The 15,561-nt window shown below is 34.9% G+C and overlaps 2 protein-coding genes across 2 annotated transcripts; one reads left to right on the forward strand and one right to left on the reverse strand.

Moving 5' to 3' along the window:
• The first annotated feature begins 90 nt into the window (after window positions 1-90).
• LOC148570334 (protein FAR1-RELATED SEQUENCE 5-like) lies at window positions 91-1,357 on the forward strand. The gene is made up of 2 exons (XM_088508451.1): window positions 91-168; window positions 653-1,357. The coding sequence occupies exons 1-2, from the start codon at window positions 91-93 to the stop codon at window positions 1,355-1,357; spliced, it is 783 nt and encodes a 260-aa protein (XP_088364577.1).
• A 9,804-nt stretch (window positions 1,358-11,161) lies between these two features.
• On the reverse strand, window positions 11,162-15,012 carry LOC107630317 (DNAse I-like superfamily protein). Its single transcript, XM_016333412.3, has 13 exons — window positions 14,575-15,012; window positions 14,320-14,483; window positions 14,172-14,237; window positions 13,906-13,958; window positions 13,736-13,817; window positions 13,105-13,191; window positions 12,697-12,789; window positions 12,557-12,589; window positions 12,286-12,398; window positions 12,104-12,212; window positions 11,909-11,994; window positions 11,729-11,813; window positions 11,162-11,506 (listed from the first exon to the last, which is right to left on the reverse strand). The coding sequence occupies exons 1-13, from the start codon at window positions 14,846-14,848 to the stop codon at window positions 11,372-11,374; spliced, it is 1,380 nt and encodes a 459-aa protein (XP_016188898.1). The 5' UTR covers window positions 14,849-15,012; the 3' UTR covers window positions 11,162-11,371.
• Window positions 15,013-15,561: the final 549 nt, after the last annotated feature.

Below are 15,561 nucleotides of genomic sequence, written 5' to 3' on the forward strand. Positions count from 1 at the left end.
TTACTTTTTTCTCTCTCTGCAACTCGAGCTTCGTTTTCTATTTTGATTTGTTGTTTTCTGAAATCAAAGTTTGAACTCGTTTTGAAGATAATGGATCATTCCACCTCAGATTCTCAGCTGAATCCAGGCGAAGTGGATTATGAATTTGAATCTAACGAAGTTCCTGAGGTTTGATTTACATAATGAATTTTCTTTCAGTAATTTGTATAGCATTGTGTAGTTGAAAAATTGCTGAACATTGACTGTGAAACTAACACGTTAACATGAATCTGTCGATTCAATGTATTAGTTGTGATTAATTACCTGGAATTTATAGCAGACTCTCGGGTGTAGATCAGGTCTTTTTTTGGGTGTATTTTTGCTAGAAGTGTGGGTGTATCTACACTACTGGTTTTGTTATTTTAATTGAGTTGTTGTTGTTCAGGTGTATTATATCAGACATGATTGGGTGTGTTTTTAGTTTTTAACATGGTGTATTCTGCAGCCTGTGTATTTACAGTTTATGGCTTTAAAGGTCATTGTGTAGTTGAGTTGTTGCGGTTCGGCTGTATCATATTAGGCATGATTGGGTGTATTTGAATCATATCTATGGGTGTATTCATAGTTTCTAACACGGTGTATTGTGCAGCCTCTCTCGGTTGTTGATGACGAGCTTGTTCCGAAGGTTGGAATGACCTTTACCACCCTTGAAGATGCTGGAAAATTTTACAGGAACTACGCCAAGGCTGCAGGTTTCTCTACAAGAGTTCGGTGCACAAATAGGAAGGGAAACGAGATTAAGAATCAACTGATTACATGTAGCAGAGAGGGAAAATGGAAATCTAAAATATCTCCGACCGAGAAGACCAATCCTACAGCCGGTGTAAACTGTCCTCCAAGAATTTATATACACACATTGAAGGATGTCGGTGCTTGGATTATTTCAAAGGTTGTACTCGATCATTCACACCCCTGCTGTCCAAGCAAAGCAGAGATGCTCAAACAGCACAGGGAACTAAGCATGTCCATTCGTCGTACAATAGAGAATAACGAGGAGGCCGGTATCAGACCAAGCAAAACGTACCAATCATTTGTTGCGGCTGCCGGGGGTCATCGCGAGTTAAATTTTATCGAAAAGGATGTGAAGAATTACATTACGAGGGAAGTGCGGAATGTTTCCGAACAAGAAGATGCAAAGGAATTCGGGAAATATTTGTTAAGAATGAAAGAGAAGAATCAGAATTTCTTTTTTGAGCTCCAACTCGAAGAGGATCAATCGATTAAGCTGGCTTTTTGGGCCGATGCAAGAAGCAGAGCCGCCTTTGAGTATTTCGGAGACGTCATTTCATTCGACACCGCCTACAATACAAACAGGTAACAAACTGCCCCTGTTTATGATGCTAAATTAATTTATTTTTATGAATCCGCATCAGAGGTGTATATTGGCTGTTTCATTGGGTGTATGCGAAGCATTTGTTAAGGTGTAACTAATGATTTTGCATTCTGGACCATGGTAATTTGTTTCAGGTATAATTTGGTCTGTGGTTCTTTTGTCGGGGTGAATCACCACGGTCAGTCAACACTTCTCGGATGCTCTTTGATGAAGAACGAAGAAATTGAATAATTCAAATGGTTATTTCAATGCTGGCTTCGTTGCATGGGAGGAAACGCTCCGAAAGGGTTTCTCACCGATCAGTGCGCATCAATGAAAAGGGCTTTAGAGGCCTGTATGCCAACGACAATTCACCGTTGGTGTATTTGGCACATCATGAAGAAGATTCCAAGCAAATTAAACGAGTACAAGGGACATGCCGATATCGAACAAGAAATGAGCCAAGTTGTTTGGAACTCTCATAGCAAAGACTCATTCGATAGGAATTGGAACGATTTTCTGCTGAATTTTGGTCTTGCGGACAACAAGTGGCTTTCAGGTAATGTCTTTTTAAAATCTGCAGCAGAGGTGTAAATTGCATGTTCCCTCGGGTGTATTTAGAGTCTGTGTTTGGGTGTATTATGCAGATCTGTACGAAGACCGTCACATATGGGTTCCTATCTATCTGGATCACCACTTCTGGGCAGGGATGAGAAGCACACAAAGGAGCGAGAGCATGCATTCATTTTTTAACAAGTATATCACCCAGAACAGCTCGCTTATTCAGTTCGTCAAACAATACGATAATTGCCTCGGAAGCAGGGAGCAAGCAGAGAGAGAATCAGATGCTGCAGATTTTCATACGGTCATACCGTGTACAACCAAATCCTCCATTGAAGCTCAGTTTCAAGAGGCGTACACTCATGCAAAGTTTAGGGAAGTCCAAGCGCAATTCAGAGGAAAGGCGAATTGCATCACCAGATTAAAGAATTCCGCTCTAGGCTATTCAGTATACGAAGTCGGAGAACAAGTTTCCAGCTCAATATTCAACAAGTTCGTGGTTACTTACGACTCAGTTGCAGCCGAGGTAAAATGCCAATGCTTATTATTCGAGTCGAGAGGGATACTGTGTCGTCACGCACTAAGCGTGTTAAGCTTCGAACAAGTAAGCCAAGTGTCACCTAGATACATACTGGAACGATGGAGCAAGAAGGTAAAGAGGCGACACACACACATCAAGAACAGCCACGACGAGCCACTAATGGAGCCAAGAAGCAAGAGGTTCGACCAATTGGTTTTTCGTTCGCAAAATATTTGCGAATTTGCCTCCGAATTGGAGGAGCTGACTGCAATTCTGCACCGTGCGTACGATAACGTCATGGCCGAGATGGAAGCATTAAAAGCCAAAAGGAAGGGGACATCTTCTTTATCCCACGAAGACGCCAACTTGGAATCCGTTAACGAGCTTCAAAGCCCGCCAAGGATTCGAACAAGAGGACGTCCAAAAAACAGGCTAGGTTCAAAGCTGGAGAAACAAATTGCAAATGCCACAAAGAAGAAGAAGACAAAAGTTTTAAGCGAGGTAAAAGTAATGTTCTTTAAATTTGTGGCGATTGAGTTTATTTTTCTCGTTAATAGGTTAGCTAATGTGTGAGTGTTATATTCAGATAAACCTGTTTGATGCTGCATCAACGGCGCATTCAAATTCCAGCCAATATCAAGGACACGTTATGAATTATCAGTTCAGGCTACCAGCAGCAGGGGATAACTCTTTGGGTGTATAGTTTTATAGAATATGAGTGTAAAAGCACTGTTCTTTTGGGTGTATTTTTGTTCATTGACAATTTACATATAGACACATATATAGATTCATATAGAACAAAAGCTCTAAAAATTTGCAGGTTATGGGTGTATATTTGATTTGATGTTTTTCTTCATATTTTAGTATATGTAATTCATACATTTTGAATACAGCACAGACAGTTTGGGTGTATATTTTATGCAATCTTGGGTGTATTATTAGAGTTGCGTTGGGTGTAACAGTTTATAATTTGTGTTTATATATGCCTTGATTTTTTCCTTCATATTTTACCATATGTAATACAGCTTTTGAATACATCACAGACAGTTTACCAGCACAGATAGTTTAACTATGGAAAAAAATATACATGGAATAGAAGTTGTTGATAAATGGCAAATATTTACATCATTTGTTCAATTTACAAACTACCCACCAGTTGGATTACGCAGTTTCTATATCAGCAGAATTAATCTGACAAAACGGACTCAATAATACAGAGAATGGCTTCGACAGTCTTATAGCACTACTCTCCCTAATTGCCCGATCTCTTTCTTTATTCATCTCACTGAATAGTATCCGGGAAGCATACTCCACTCTATAGTGGTCCACCTCCTCCTACAATTAAAAAGTATATTCTGTTTAAACAGCAATATTAATTCAGTAAAGTAATACAGAGTTATATAGTTCTAAAGACAGTTACCTGTGGCCAATTATCCCATTCATACTTCCCCTTTTTGATGTTTTCCGGCTCAATTAACTCCATCCACTTCATAACGTAGATAGCGCAGTCATAGCTGAAAACGAAGAAAATAAATTACAAATCTCATTTACGAAAGTTTAATGTTCAGACTCACAAATTTATACCTTGTTTTTTGGCCTGATATTTTAACATATGATGATTTAATTTTCTTCTCGTTCTCCCCTTTCTGCAGAGGTTCCCCGCCGGCATATGTTATCAATCTTGAAAATACATATCCCTTAAATAGCAAAACAAATCAGTAATACACCCGAATAAATGCACAAGATACACCCAACTGAATGGACAATATACACCCAACACAACTAACGAAATAGACCTAAATATTAAAGTAAAGAAGACAGAGGCAACTTACAGTGAATTTATTAATCTGCTTTCTCTCATCGCTTGGAGCTTTTTTGTGTAGCGGGTCAAGTATATGACATTTTCGCTTTGTTGTATTTATCAGTCATAACCACCAATGCCCCAAGTGGCAAACAGGAGCAAAAATCTGAAGGATTCCCACATTTCAACAGTGCGTTATTTTATTTGTCATATAAGTAAATAAGCGTACTAACAAATTTAGCAAACGAAAACTTACATATCGATGTGAAGTTAATTTTTTTCTATCTATGAAGGGAATGAAACTCGGGTAGGCTTCCACCCTGAATTCCTTTTTCGTTTTCGGTGATACGAATTCCCCCTTTGGGTGATCTGAAAGTGCCATGCTCTGCAAGAATTGCGAAACAAGAAATGAAATACTAAACTTACACCCAATTGAACGTAAAAAATACACCCAAATCAATACAGAAAATATACCCAAAGTTCAGAGAAGTAACACTTATCACAATATCGGGGGGGAGACAGTATATTTGTTCTTGAAACCTCTTTTCATTTTTCTGGTTGAGGATGAGGCAGATGGCAGATACAATCTAGAAATATATGCCGAAATCAATTTTACATTAATAAGCATTGCAATTGACTTTGGTGTAAAAACATTAATGTTATTCTAATATTACCTGAGATTCTATATCACTTTTTGCCTGGAGGGATACAAGGTGCATTCTCATCAAAATGTATTCTCCTTGGCCAATCAGAGTGCACATCTCCTCATACTCGTTAGTATTGCCATCTGCATCTTCCTTCAGTCTCGTCCCCCAGATGTAGCACTTTTGTTTCATATCATCCGTAATCTGATATAATCCCCCAGGAGTTTGAAACTTTGCAGAACTTTCTCCCCCAGTCTCCCTCTGAATTTGTGGACTTTTGTTTTTTCCCTTCGCTGCACTGCTTGCTATTTTTTGGACCAAATCGTCCAATTGTTCTATCAAATTTGCAGATTCAGGAGATTTTGCCCTTTCTGTCTCCTGCGTTAACGCCCCCTCCTGGCTTGAATCAGTCAATCCAAGGTTGAATGATGGCACCCCTGGATCTGTTTTAGGAACATAGGATGCTGTCCGTGCCATCATCAACAGGACAGCAGCGTCTTCTGCGTCTGGATGACTGTGTCATCATGTATAAGAATAAGAATAAGAATAAGAATATACGGATGATAAGCAAAGATTGATTTTAGTATGATGAACTTACATTTTAGTTGGAGCTGGGGGAAGCGTGAGTGTGGTCTCTTGAAGTTGTTTGGGGGTTTCAGGAGTGCTGCATAGTTACAAAAAATTAATCACGGCGTAAAAAAAACTAATCAGGAACAATATACACCCAAACTGTTAGCAAATATACACCCAAACTCTAAACAAATATACACTCAATACTATTTCTTATGTTTCTGTAGTCCCTTCAATCTGTAGTATAGGGGTTGGTTCAAAATCTGTCTCAGTGGTTGTTTGGGATGCCGGCACAAAAACCTGAATCGGGACTCTAAACAAGAAGAAAAATGAAAGGTTAACAACGCCTTTGAAAATAATAAGGTTATAAGGTTGAAATATTATTGGAAAACTCACATTGCAAGCGCTTCCGACGGTGTCTGTTCCCTCACAACCATCATATTCGAATCAGACGGACTCAACCTAAAATACACCCAAAGAAAGTCAAAAAATACACCCGAACAATTCAAAAAGAAGACAGGCTTTGTTTTTTGAGAACTTACATACTTGCAGTTTTTGCTTTTTTTTTCTGCCTTTTTTTTCTTGAATAAAATAATAAAGGGCTTTTTTTTCTAAAAAAAATATATACATAATTAGAAGTAGAAGGGTAATAGAAGAACAAAAGTAACGGTTATTTGAAAGAGAAATTACATGCTCTGTGACGGCTGGTTTACACTACTCTGTTCTGTGCGTCCTTGAGAGGAAGGATCATCACTTCCCAAGTTCACAGCCGGTATTCTAAAACAGATTTGATGTTATTCAGACAAAATAAGATACAGGTATAAAATACACTCAAATGAATGCACAAGATACAACCAATCGAATGGACAATATACACCCAACACAACAAACGAAATATCCCAACTTAATAAACAACATACACCCAACTTGATCAACACAATACACCGAAATGGTTCCACAAAATACACCCAAATCATGATAACAAGATTTTATTAAATAATAAAGCTTCTTACGTTTCAGACGACACATAGCGACCTTCTGTCGATCGCAGGTCAGCTTGGTTCTCCCTGCAAAACAAGAAACAATTATTAGCATACAAAACACACCAAAATATGAAATAGACATCCCAGCAAGACATACCCCTCTGCAGCAGATTTATCAACATTTTCCCTTAGCCATTCATCTAGTTCGTCACTTGATATTTCATATGTCTCACTACATTCATAAAAGAAGATGTTAACAAAAATAATTACGATGATAGACGGTAATATAGCTTACGAGGTACTGTACCCGTCAAAGTATTGATCTTCTTTAGGAGGTGAATCCTCCACAACAACTTTTTTCTTTTTTGGTTGTGTTCTGGGTGAAAAAAAAAGAGTACCAATCAGAAATAAAAAATTAATTTTATCACAGAATATTATGCAAAGAAGTGCTTACTTTTTTGGTGTTGTTTTTGTTTTTTTCTTTTTCTTCTCCTTTTCTGCAGGTGATGATTCTTCGCTCCTATAAGTTAATAATAGACACTTCAGTTAATACACGAAATCTTTATAATGAAGCCAAAAGAAAGGAGTAATAATTTCAGGACATTACTCATCACTTGGTTCAGATTCAGATTCTAAATCAGAATCTGACTCCTTTTGCCTCTGCTTTCTTTTTCTGGAGTCCATTCTGGAAGGCAAACAATCATTATTTAGAACATACTAAAAATACACCCAAATGAATTCACAAGATACACCCAACTGTATATACAATATACACCCAACCCAGCAAACGAACACACCCAGCTTAATAAACTACACACACCCAACGTGATCCACAAAATACACCCAACTCGAAAAAGAAATTACACCCAAGTATGGTACTTACTTTTTCCCCTTTTTGCTGGAGTGTTTTCTTCCTGAATCCTCTGAGTCTTCTTGAGTCTCAGACTCAGAGGTAGAAGTGTCATTGTCAGTAGCTGTTTCTGTCTCTGAAGACGATGTTGGACTCGCCTTCCTTTTTTTTGTTTTTTTTATTTCTTGTTTTTTTTCTTTTTTTTTCTTTTTTTTTTCATTTTTTCTCTTGCTCTTGTCTCCGCCATCTTCACAATCCCCTGAAACATTAGATATTTTAGCTAGCAGCATTCAGGTAAATAAAATACAAGTAACATATTATGTTTACTTACCAAAATTTCCTCTCTTTCTGCAGTCATTCTTTCCACCAACTGCTCCTTAGTCCAGTTGACAATCCAAGGCTTTGGTGGTCTTTCAGCCCTCTTCTTGCCTTTATTTTCTGAAAGATGAAAGTATATTATCATCAGGGCAAAGAGGCAGCCATCAATTGCCTTCTTCTTCTTCTCCTGGTAGTCTGTGATGCCCTTGATCATGAAGGTCAAAATATGCCCCCCCCCCCAGTTTCTCTCCGATATGCTGTCCATCTTAAAAATTGGGGCCAGGTGCACGGGTGATATTTTGTTTATCGTCGTTGGCAAAAGGAACGCCATCTGTATGTAGAGGATGAATATCCTCTTGAACATCAGGCGTTCCTCTTCGTTGCCAACGCCGATTTCCATCATTTCATCGGTAAGACTTTTGAGGGTCTTACCCTGGAATCTTCTAAAAATTATTTTGTCATCATCAGAAAGTTTCTTATACTCAACTTTCTCAGGAAACATATTTCCTACAAAAAGAAAAACAACAAAGTATCAAAGTCGGTTCAAATACACTCAAGCATCAACCTTAAATACACCCAAGCATCAACTTAATATACACCTATAATTTTGAGCTAGTTACCTGTTGCATTGATGCCAAGCGCATAACCTATTGTTTTTGGTGTTATTTGGAAAGAACCATATGCTGTTTTCAGTCTGTTCTCCCCAAGTTTGAAGTTGTTTGCCAGCTCCCTTAACAGTTGGTGATCCACCCTCAGTGGTGGGATGTGCATCAACCCACCGAATCCGAGATCCCTCACAATCGCCTTCTTCTCCCCAGTCATGTTTCTGAATTTATCACTTAGGAGATGTGTGGCACACTTAAGGTCTTTTGTTTTGTTTCTTGCTGCCATTTTCTCTGAAATGAAAAATACACTCAAAGACATCAGTACGATACACCTATATATATGAGTCAGATACACCCATTGATAACAGTAAGATACACGCATAGATATGATTCAGATACACTCATTGATAACAGTGAGATACACCCATAGATATGATTCAGATAAATCCATATATATCAGTCACGTATCACTCAAACATGCTTCAATATCAAATTAATTGAGATATTAGCAAGATACACGCATATATGAGTCAGATACACCCATTGATAACATTAAGATACACCCATATGTAAGAATAAGATACACCCATTGATAACAGTGAGATACTCCCATAGATATGATTCAGATATAGTATCTATATATATCAGTCAGATATCAGTCAAACATGCTTCAATATCAAGCCACATTACAAGTTCAAGCAGTATACACCCCCCAATCTACGGAATAAACCCCCAAAAATCATTTACCAGAAGATCTAGAACAACAAGAATAACAGGATAACTTAGAACAACAACGTAGAAGAACAGTGTAACAAAGAAGCAAGAGTAACAGTAAACCCTAGAACAACGACGTAGATGGAAAGCAAAACGTAGTTTGTAATATGGAAAATATACAGGAATCTTAGTGAACTTACGTTGAGTATTGTTGCTTTGTTTTCTCTTCAGATTCTTGATGGAGAGTTTGATGGTGTTTTGACAGAGGTTTCGAACAATGAGTTGTATATTTTGAACTTTGATTTTCGCTCGAAAATGGAAGGGTTTCCTTGTTTTCGAAGCGTTTTGAGAAGTGGAAGAAGTGGAAGAAGTGGAAGAGTTTCCCATACGTAACCGTTTGTGTTGAGCGCGTGAAGTGACGCTCCATGTAATCTGTGTTGATGCGCGTGACTTGTGTTTGGGCTGGGCCAACTTGTAAGCTTGTAAGCTTGTATGTGTAGCCCAGCCCATCACACAAATATAAACGTTTTTTCTGTGAGCCTAAGAAAGATTTTGTAAGTCCCTAACCTTGTTATCGATTTTTGTAGTGTTAACCCTCATATTATCAATTTGATTCATATATAATTCAGATTATAAATTATTTGGTGACGTGCTTCCTTTTTTACTGTGACATATTTGTTTATTATTATTATTATTATTATTATTATTTTGTACATTAAAAAATAACAGGCCAAATTATTGCCATAACATAATAGAAGTATGAAAGTTTATCATTCTTCTTTAATGGAGGAAACAAAATTCTTTTCAATAGTTTATTTAACATTTAGTAGAATAAAAATAAATTTTATTAGAATAAATTTTAGTACGAGTTTAATATTTTTATTCATCATAAAATATTTATAGAATTACTCGTAGATAAATTTTAGAAAAAAGAAAAAAAAGCATGATTTTTAATTTTATTTTTAAATAAACTTTATTTTTAATTTTAAAATAAATTTTAATTTTAATTTTTAATAATATTAATTTTTTACCGTATATAATTATTCAATTATTTTTTAATCATATATAAATAAATTACTCTTAATAAGACTTTTTTGTGTTATTCAATTATCTTTTTTAAAAAATAATTAATTATTAAAATAATTAAATTTTTCACAACAAAAAATAATAAAAAAATTATGAACAAAAAAAATTAACCATCATGATAATTTTTTGTATTTTTATTCATATTTTAATTATAAACATAAATATAATTTGATTATATTATTTATGAAATGTGACTATAGATGTAGATAAAATTTAGTTATATTATTTATATATACTTTCATTTTATTGTATTGCTTATAAAGTTAGATTATAATTATGACAATAGAATTGTTCTAGTATTTTTATATGTGTGACTAATTGGTGGTGTTAAAATATTACTCTTAATTATAAATAAGGTTTATAATTTAAAAAATCAAAGATTCAATTAAAAGATATGAAAAAGATGATGTTAAAATATTCTAACTCTTTAAAATAAAAATATTCAAAATTCAATTAAAAATTATTTAAAATTTAAACTCAATAAAAATTTATATTCAATGTGTTTTGTATTAAATATATTTAATTTTTTCAGAATTTTTTAAAAACTAATTAATATTATATATATTTTGTTACACTATATCTTGTTAGAAAAAATTTATTTATTTCTAATGCTTATATTAAAAATGAAAACAAAATTTAAATTAGTAAATTTTAATCTATAATATAATAATAATAATATAATAATTATTTTATATATTGTACGAATATAAATTAATTATTTTTTTATTTGTAAAAATTTTAAGAGCTTGCTATATATATATATTTTGATGAATGTGATATATTTTTTTATATAAATAATTTAAAAAAAATCTAATAGTTAATCTATTATTTTTTTGGTTTTAGTCCAAATTAAATATTTTTTATTGTTTTTGGAAAGAAAATCTTTTGAGGAATTTAATAATATGTGATGAAGAACACCGAATAAATTATACAGAAACCAATTAAAACACAACATGAAAATATTTTTAACGAAAAATGAAATAGGCATCTTTATCCGAGTGGTCACCAGAATAAAATAGGTGTATTAAAGTAAAATGTATTTTTAAATATTTTAATATGAGCATATTATAAATTATTTTATATAATAAAAATTTTTTTATCTCACCCATTGATTTATTTTTTAATACATAAGATTTATAAAGAATCTTGGACAGAGTGTAAATAATTAAATATACTTTTCCACCAAAGAAAGCTCCTCAATTGTGAATGCATATTATGTGTTACAGTGAATAATTCTTACCATTGACTTGAGCTTTGACTTTACCTAGGTTACAACCAAATTCAACTAATTTCAAACCAAGAAAATTAGAGAAACAGTATACACAAGGTGGCGAAATTCCAGTCAATGCCGAGCTGTTCTCTACGATATTATGACTGCAACTTGTCCTGTTCTTCATTATCTAGTCTAGGTGATGCTGATGCTGCAACTATTTCTGTAGATGTATTGTTGGCATCTAAGAAGGAAAACTCAGAAACCAAGGCCAAATGGTCGCTTCCCACTTTCTAAATTGATCAAGAAAAAGACTGTTAAATTGGAAACCTTTTATGTTTATACATTTGTTTTCATGGTTCAAAAATAAATCTTAAGTGAGAAATATGAGGTTTGGAGATGATCATTTAAATTTTGTGAAGTACTAACATCCACTTCAAATGTTTCAATTGATACACAGCTATATAAAATCAATAATCAGAATGTGTAGAAGTCACCAAGTCAAGCAGTGATACCTTGCATGGGAGACCACCTGTCCTCACAAGATCACCAATTGAAACGGTATCAAGAACTCTTGTAGGCAAAATACCGTCTGAGTACCTACATCAAGGGTAACCAATCTTACTTTTAGGGCACTGTCATCATTAAGGTTAGATACAAAATCATTAAATGAACTTAGGAAAGACATTGATTACCATAAATAATCTACGGTACCAAGAAACTTTGAGTGGTAGGAAGTAGCAAAGGGTTCACCGTTGAATCCCCGTGTACTAGTTGAACCCTGACAAGGAACATCATTTTTTTTAACTCTCTTGACATGAGAGAACAATGCAGAAAGATTCTTAAAAATCATGTATAGACAAAATAGGTGCAAAATAATGAGTAGGTACATCAATTGTAGCATAGGAACTATTCAGCTTCAATGGATGCACAGCTGAATGACACCCAGAATCACCCGTTGCAACTTTTACCTCTTCATCTGTCCAGCAGTTTAACAATCTGGAAATAATAACTCATGAGCATCATCTGATATAACTAATAGCACAAACATAAAAAAGAAGTAGAAGAATACCCATCCAATAAGATAAATGGACCAACAGTTTCTTTTTTCTTGCCTAAAACTTGAGCAGGACGGCAACGTTTTTGTCCAGATAATTCCTTTCTGTCATGTAACATAATATTAAGCTGCAAATTGAAAACCATATCTAATTTCAGGTGAGCTTCTTCAAGATTGAAATCCTTGTTTAGATTCAAAGCATGATCAGTCTGGTAACATGGCAGTATATAATGAATTTCCAAGCCAAGATAATGTGAATATGACAAATTATTTTCAAGTAACTCACCTCAGATGATGATAAAAACTTGTATATTCCACTCTGTTGATGAATTTAAATTACAATGAGAAATCATTATGTCAAAAGTACAGAATAAAAAATATGAAAAGAAAAGTTACATCTAATATAATATTTCCAGAATACAGTACCTGAGGAGTACTATTAAAATCACCAGCTAGCACAATAGGGGAATTACCCCATTTCTCTGAGAGAGCCTTTGCTCTTGCTAAGAGAAACCGAATCTGAAAAAACAAATATCAAATATCAAACATCTCAGTCTTCAACAGTGTATGGAGTTCTAGGGGAGCAAGTGAACGTTTTTTCAGTGGAGGAGAGCAGTTAAGAATCAATAATCAATAATGAATGTAAAAAATGAGGTGAAATGCCTACTCCATCTGGTATTTCTTGGATAGCTCTTTTTTGTTTGTATTTCATACTAATGGTTCTACTCTAACCACTAAATTATTTCAAAAACATTATCAAAATAAATATAAATTCTCGAGCATGTTACAGAATATAATAAACTTCCCAGAGGGGGAAGGGAAGTGGGAACTTACTTGGCCTAATTTAACTTCTCCCCTGTTTGGGTTATAAAGTACGTGGATGTTACCAACTAGCAGCCTTCTTGAATCAAATTCACACATCTGCCTGTACAAGATGAAGTTAGATATGCAAAGAATGACTAACTGGACGTACAGTAGACCAACATTTACAATAAAGATACATGATGGCAAATAAGAATCCAGATACAGATAATTAAGAAATTTCACAATTTCCACTGCTTTTAAGTTCAAGCTAATGTAAGAGATCAAACTACATAAAATATCAAATTTTCAAAGAATTCATATTTATTTCACATTTGTAAAGCATTTACATTATGCACTACCTCTCTAGCAGTGTCACAGACTTGTGTTTAACAAGTATTCCTAAGGCAACACGGACGAAAGAAATAAATGTGAGTTTCTTGTGTGTTTCCAACAACTAGTGATATAAGATATGCAACGGCAATTGCGACTTTGTTATATCTTGACGCTAGGCCATGCAGCATTAAATCATCAAAGTTCTACTCCAGAGACATTCAATTATCCCAGTTGAAAAAATGCCTATTGTGGTGGAAGCATTACTCTAAATACCCCAAAGAGGACCAATGCTTGCATTACAAAGTAGTTGACATCAAAGAATGAATACCTCAAAAACTAAAAGTTGAGCAACATTATCACGAAGGCCCATGTCCTTAAATTGAATGCTCTCTGATTCTAATAACCGGAACCTGATCCCAAAAAGAAAAGGGTAAGTGAATATACTAGACCCCGTCAATATTTTAATCTAAGCAACAAAGTAAGGAATTAATAGATTACTTATCAGCTTTCCAAAACATTGCACAACCATCAGCTGTGTCTCCAGTGCGTTTCTACAACTCCATTTGCACAACTTATTAGTATCACAACCCTTAAGAGTTAAGATAACTACACATTTTGATTTACTACTATAGTACTAGCGAATGAATATTGATGATATACATGCTGGGAAGAAAAATATATTGATGCAAAAACTATTGTAGGCCACATAAAAAGAAACCAATAAAATCAAGCTTTCGTACCCGTTACACTAAAGTGAAAAATACCTTGTACGATCCTGTATATCCTGCTTTAACTAGAATGTTTGAGAGTTCAATATACTTGTCCACCTCCTGATAGTGATAAAAACATACGGAGTATTATTAGAATATATGAATAGAAAACAAGAGAAGGAAAAATGGAAGGAGATGTTACTTGTAAACAGATAATGTCAGTATCCCATCCTAAGAGTTCCTTGCAAATAACTCTCTTACGACGATCCCAATTGACGTAATATGAAGGAACATTTACATACAGATCTCTGTGCTGAGAAGCGTTTCTGTCCGCAAGTATGTTGTAAGAAGCCACACTGAACCTTTCTGGAACATTCGCAATTGTAGCGAAATCACTCACTTACTCACTCACTCACTGATCAATTCATTACGGAAAAGAAGAGAAGTAACCTCTAACCTGAGGAAGCGAGAGGTTGATGAGGAGCCTCAACCCAGTGGCGCTCAATTTGGGGAGGCTGATCAAATTTTCTACGTCGCAGGGGATTGAACCACCGACGAGTAGAAGAGAGTGACGAAGACGAGGAAGAAGAATTAGAATCAGAAGCAGTGGGGGCATTGAATTTAAAGGAGGTTGGTGCAAAGAAAAAGGGAGGGCGTTTGGTGGTGAAAGAGGAAGAGACGAAGAAGGAGGAAGTGGGAGGCGCAGAGGAGGAATAATTGGTGGAGGCCATGACGTGCCGTGCCGTCGTTCGCTCAACCGACTCAGCGCAAGGTAACAAGAACCAAACACCTAAACAGAGTTTAGCGCCACAATTCGTTATCTAATCTCGACGTTCTCTTCTTTACCACTTTCCCTGTTACTACCAACCGTTACTGCTTTTTCATTTATTTATTTTATGGATTTATTCCCTCAAACGAGCAGTCCGACCTGTCTATACAGTAAGTTAAATAGATGGGCCCGTTTAAATTAGGTCGATGGATCGGATTCAATTTGGGTATTCGCGGTGTTTATCCGAATTTGATCCGAAAATTACGGATATAGATTCGATTCGCAAAGCTATCGGATCGGATCCGCATATTAATAGAATCGAATTATGGATAAATAGGTAAATATTCTTTTTATGTTTTATTTTAATTAATAATTATCATATATGTTGTATTATTTTAATATATTATTTAAAAAAGTACGTTTAATATTATTTTAAAAGTAAACATATTTAAAAGAATAGAAAAAATAAATTTTATTAATATTTTTTAATAAAAATAAGTTTTTAAAATAATTTTTGTGTTTTGCAGATATATTCGATATCCGATATGCAAATGTACGGATCGGATCGGATCAGATCAAATCCAAGTTTAAAAACTGCGGATATTGGATTCAATCCGATCCAATAATTATAGTGCAGATCGGATCGAAACTTTGGTCATATCCGATCCGATCCGA

The sequence above is a fragment of the Arachis ipaensis genome, chromosome B3 (assembly GCF_059453495.1).
Source record: "Arachis ipaensis isolate K30076 ecotype BB chromosome B3, ASM5945349v1, whole genome shotgun sequence".
In the NCBI taxonomy this organism is placed as follows: domain Eukaryota; kingdom Viridiplantae; phylum Streptophyta; class Magnoliopsida; order Fabales; family Fabaceae; genus Arachis; species Arachis ipaensis.

Bases quoted from the DNA above. Each gene is read 5' to 3' on its own strand.
- LOC148570334 (XM_088508451.1), top strand. From the start codon at position 91: ATGGATCATTCCACCTCAGATTCTCAGCTGAATCCAGGCGAAGTGGAT. The intron at 169-652 runs GTTTGATTTACA...GTTGATGACGAG, and splicing joins AATCTAACGAAGTTCCTGAG to CTTGTTCCGAAGGTTGGAAT.
- LOC107630317 (XM_016333412.3), bottom strand. From the start codon at position 14,848: ATGGCCTCCACCAATTATTCCTCCTCTGCGCCTCCCACTTCCTCCTTC. The intron at 12,790-13,104 runs GTAAGTTCCCAC...TTGTTTTTTCAG, and splicing joins GAGAAGTTAAATTAGGCCAA to ATTCGGTTTCTCTTAGCAAG. The intron at 11,507-11,728 runs GTATCACTGCTT...TGATCAATTTAG, and splicing joins CAGGTGGTCTCCCATGCAAG to AAAGTGGGAAGCGACCATTT.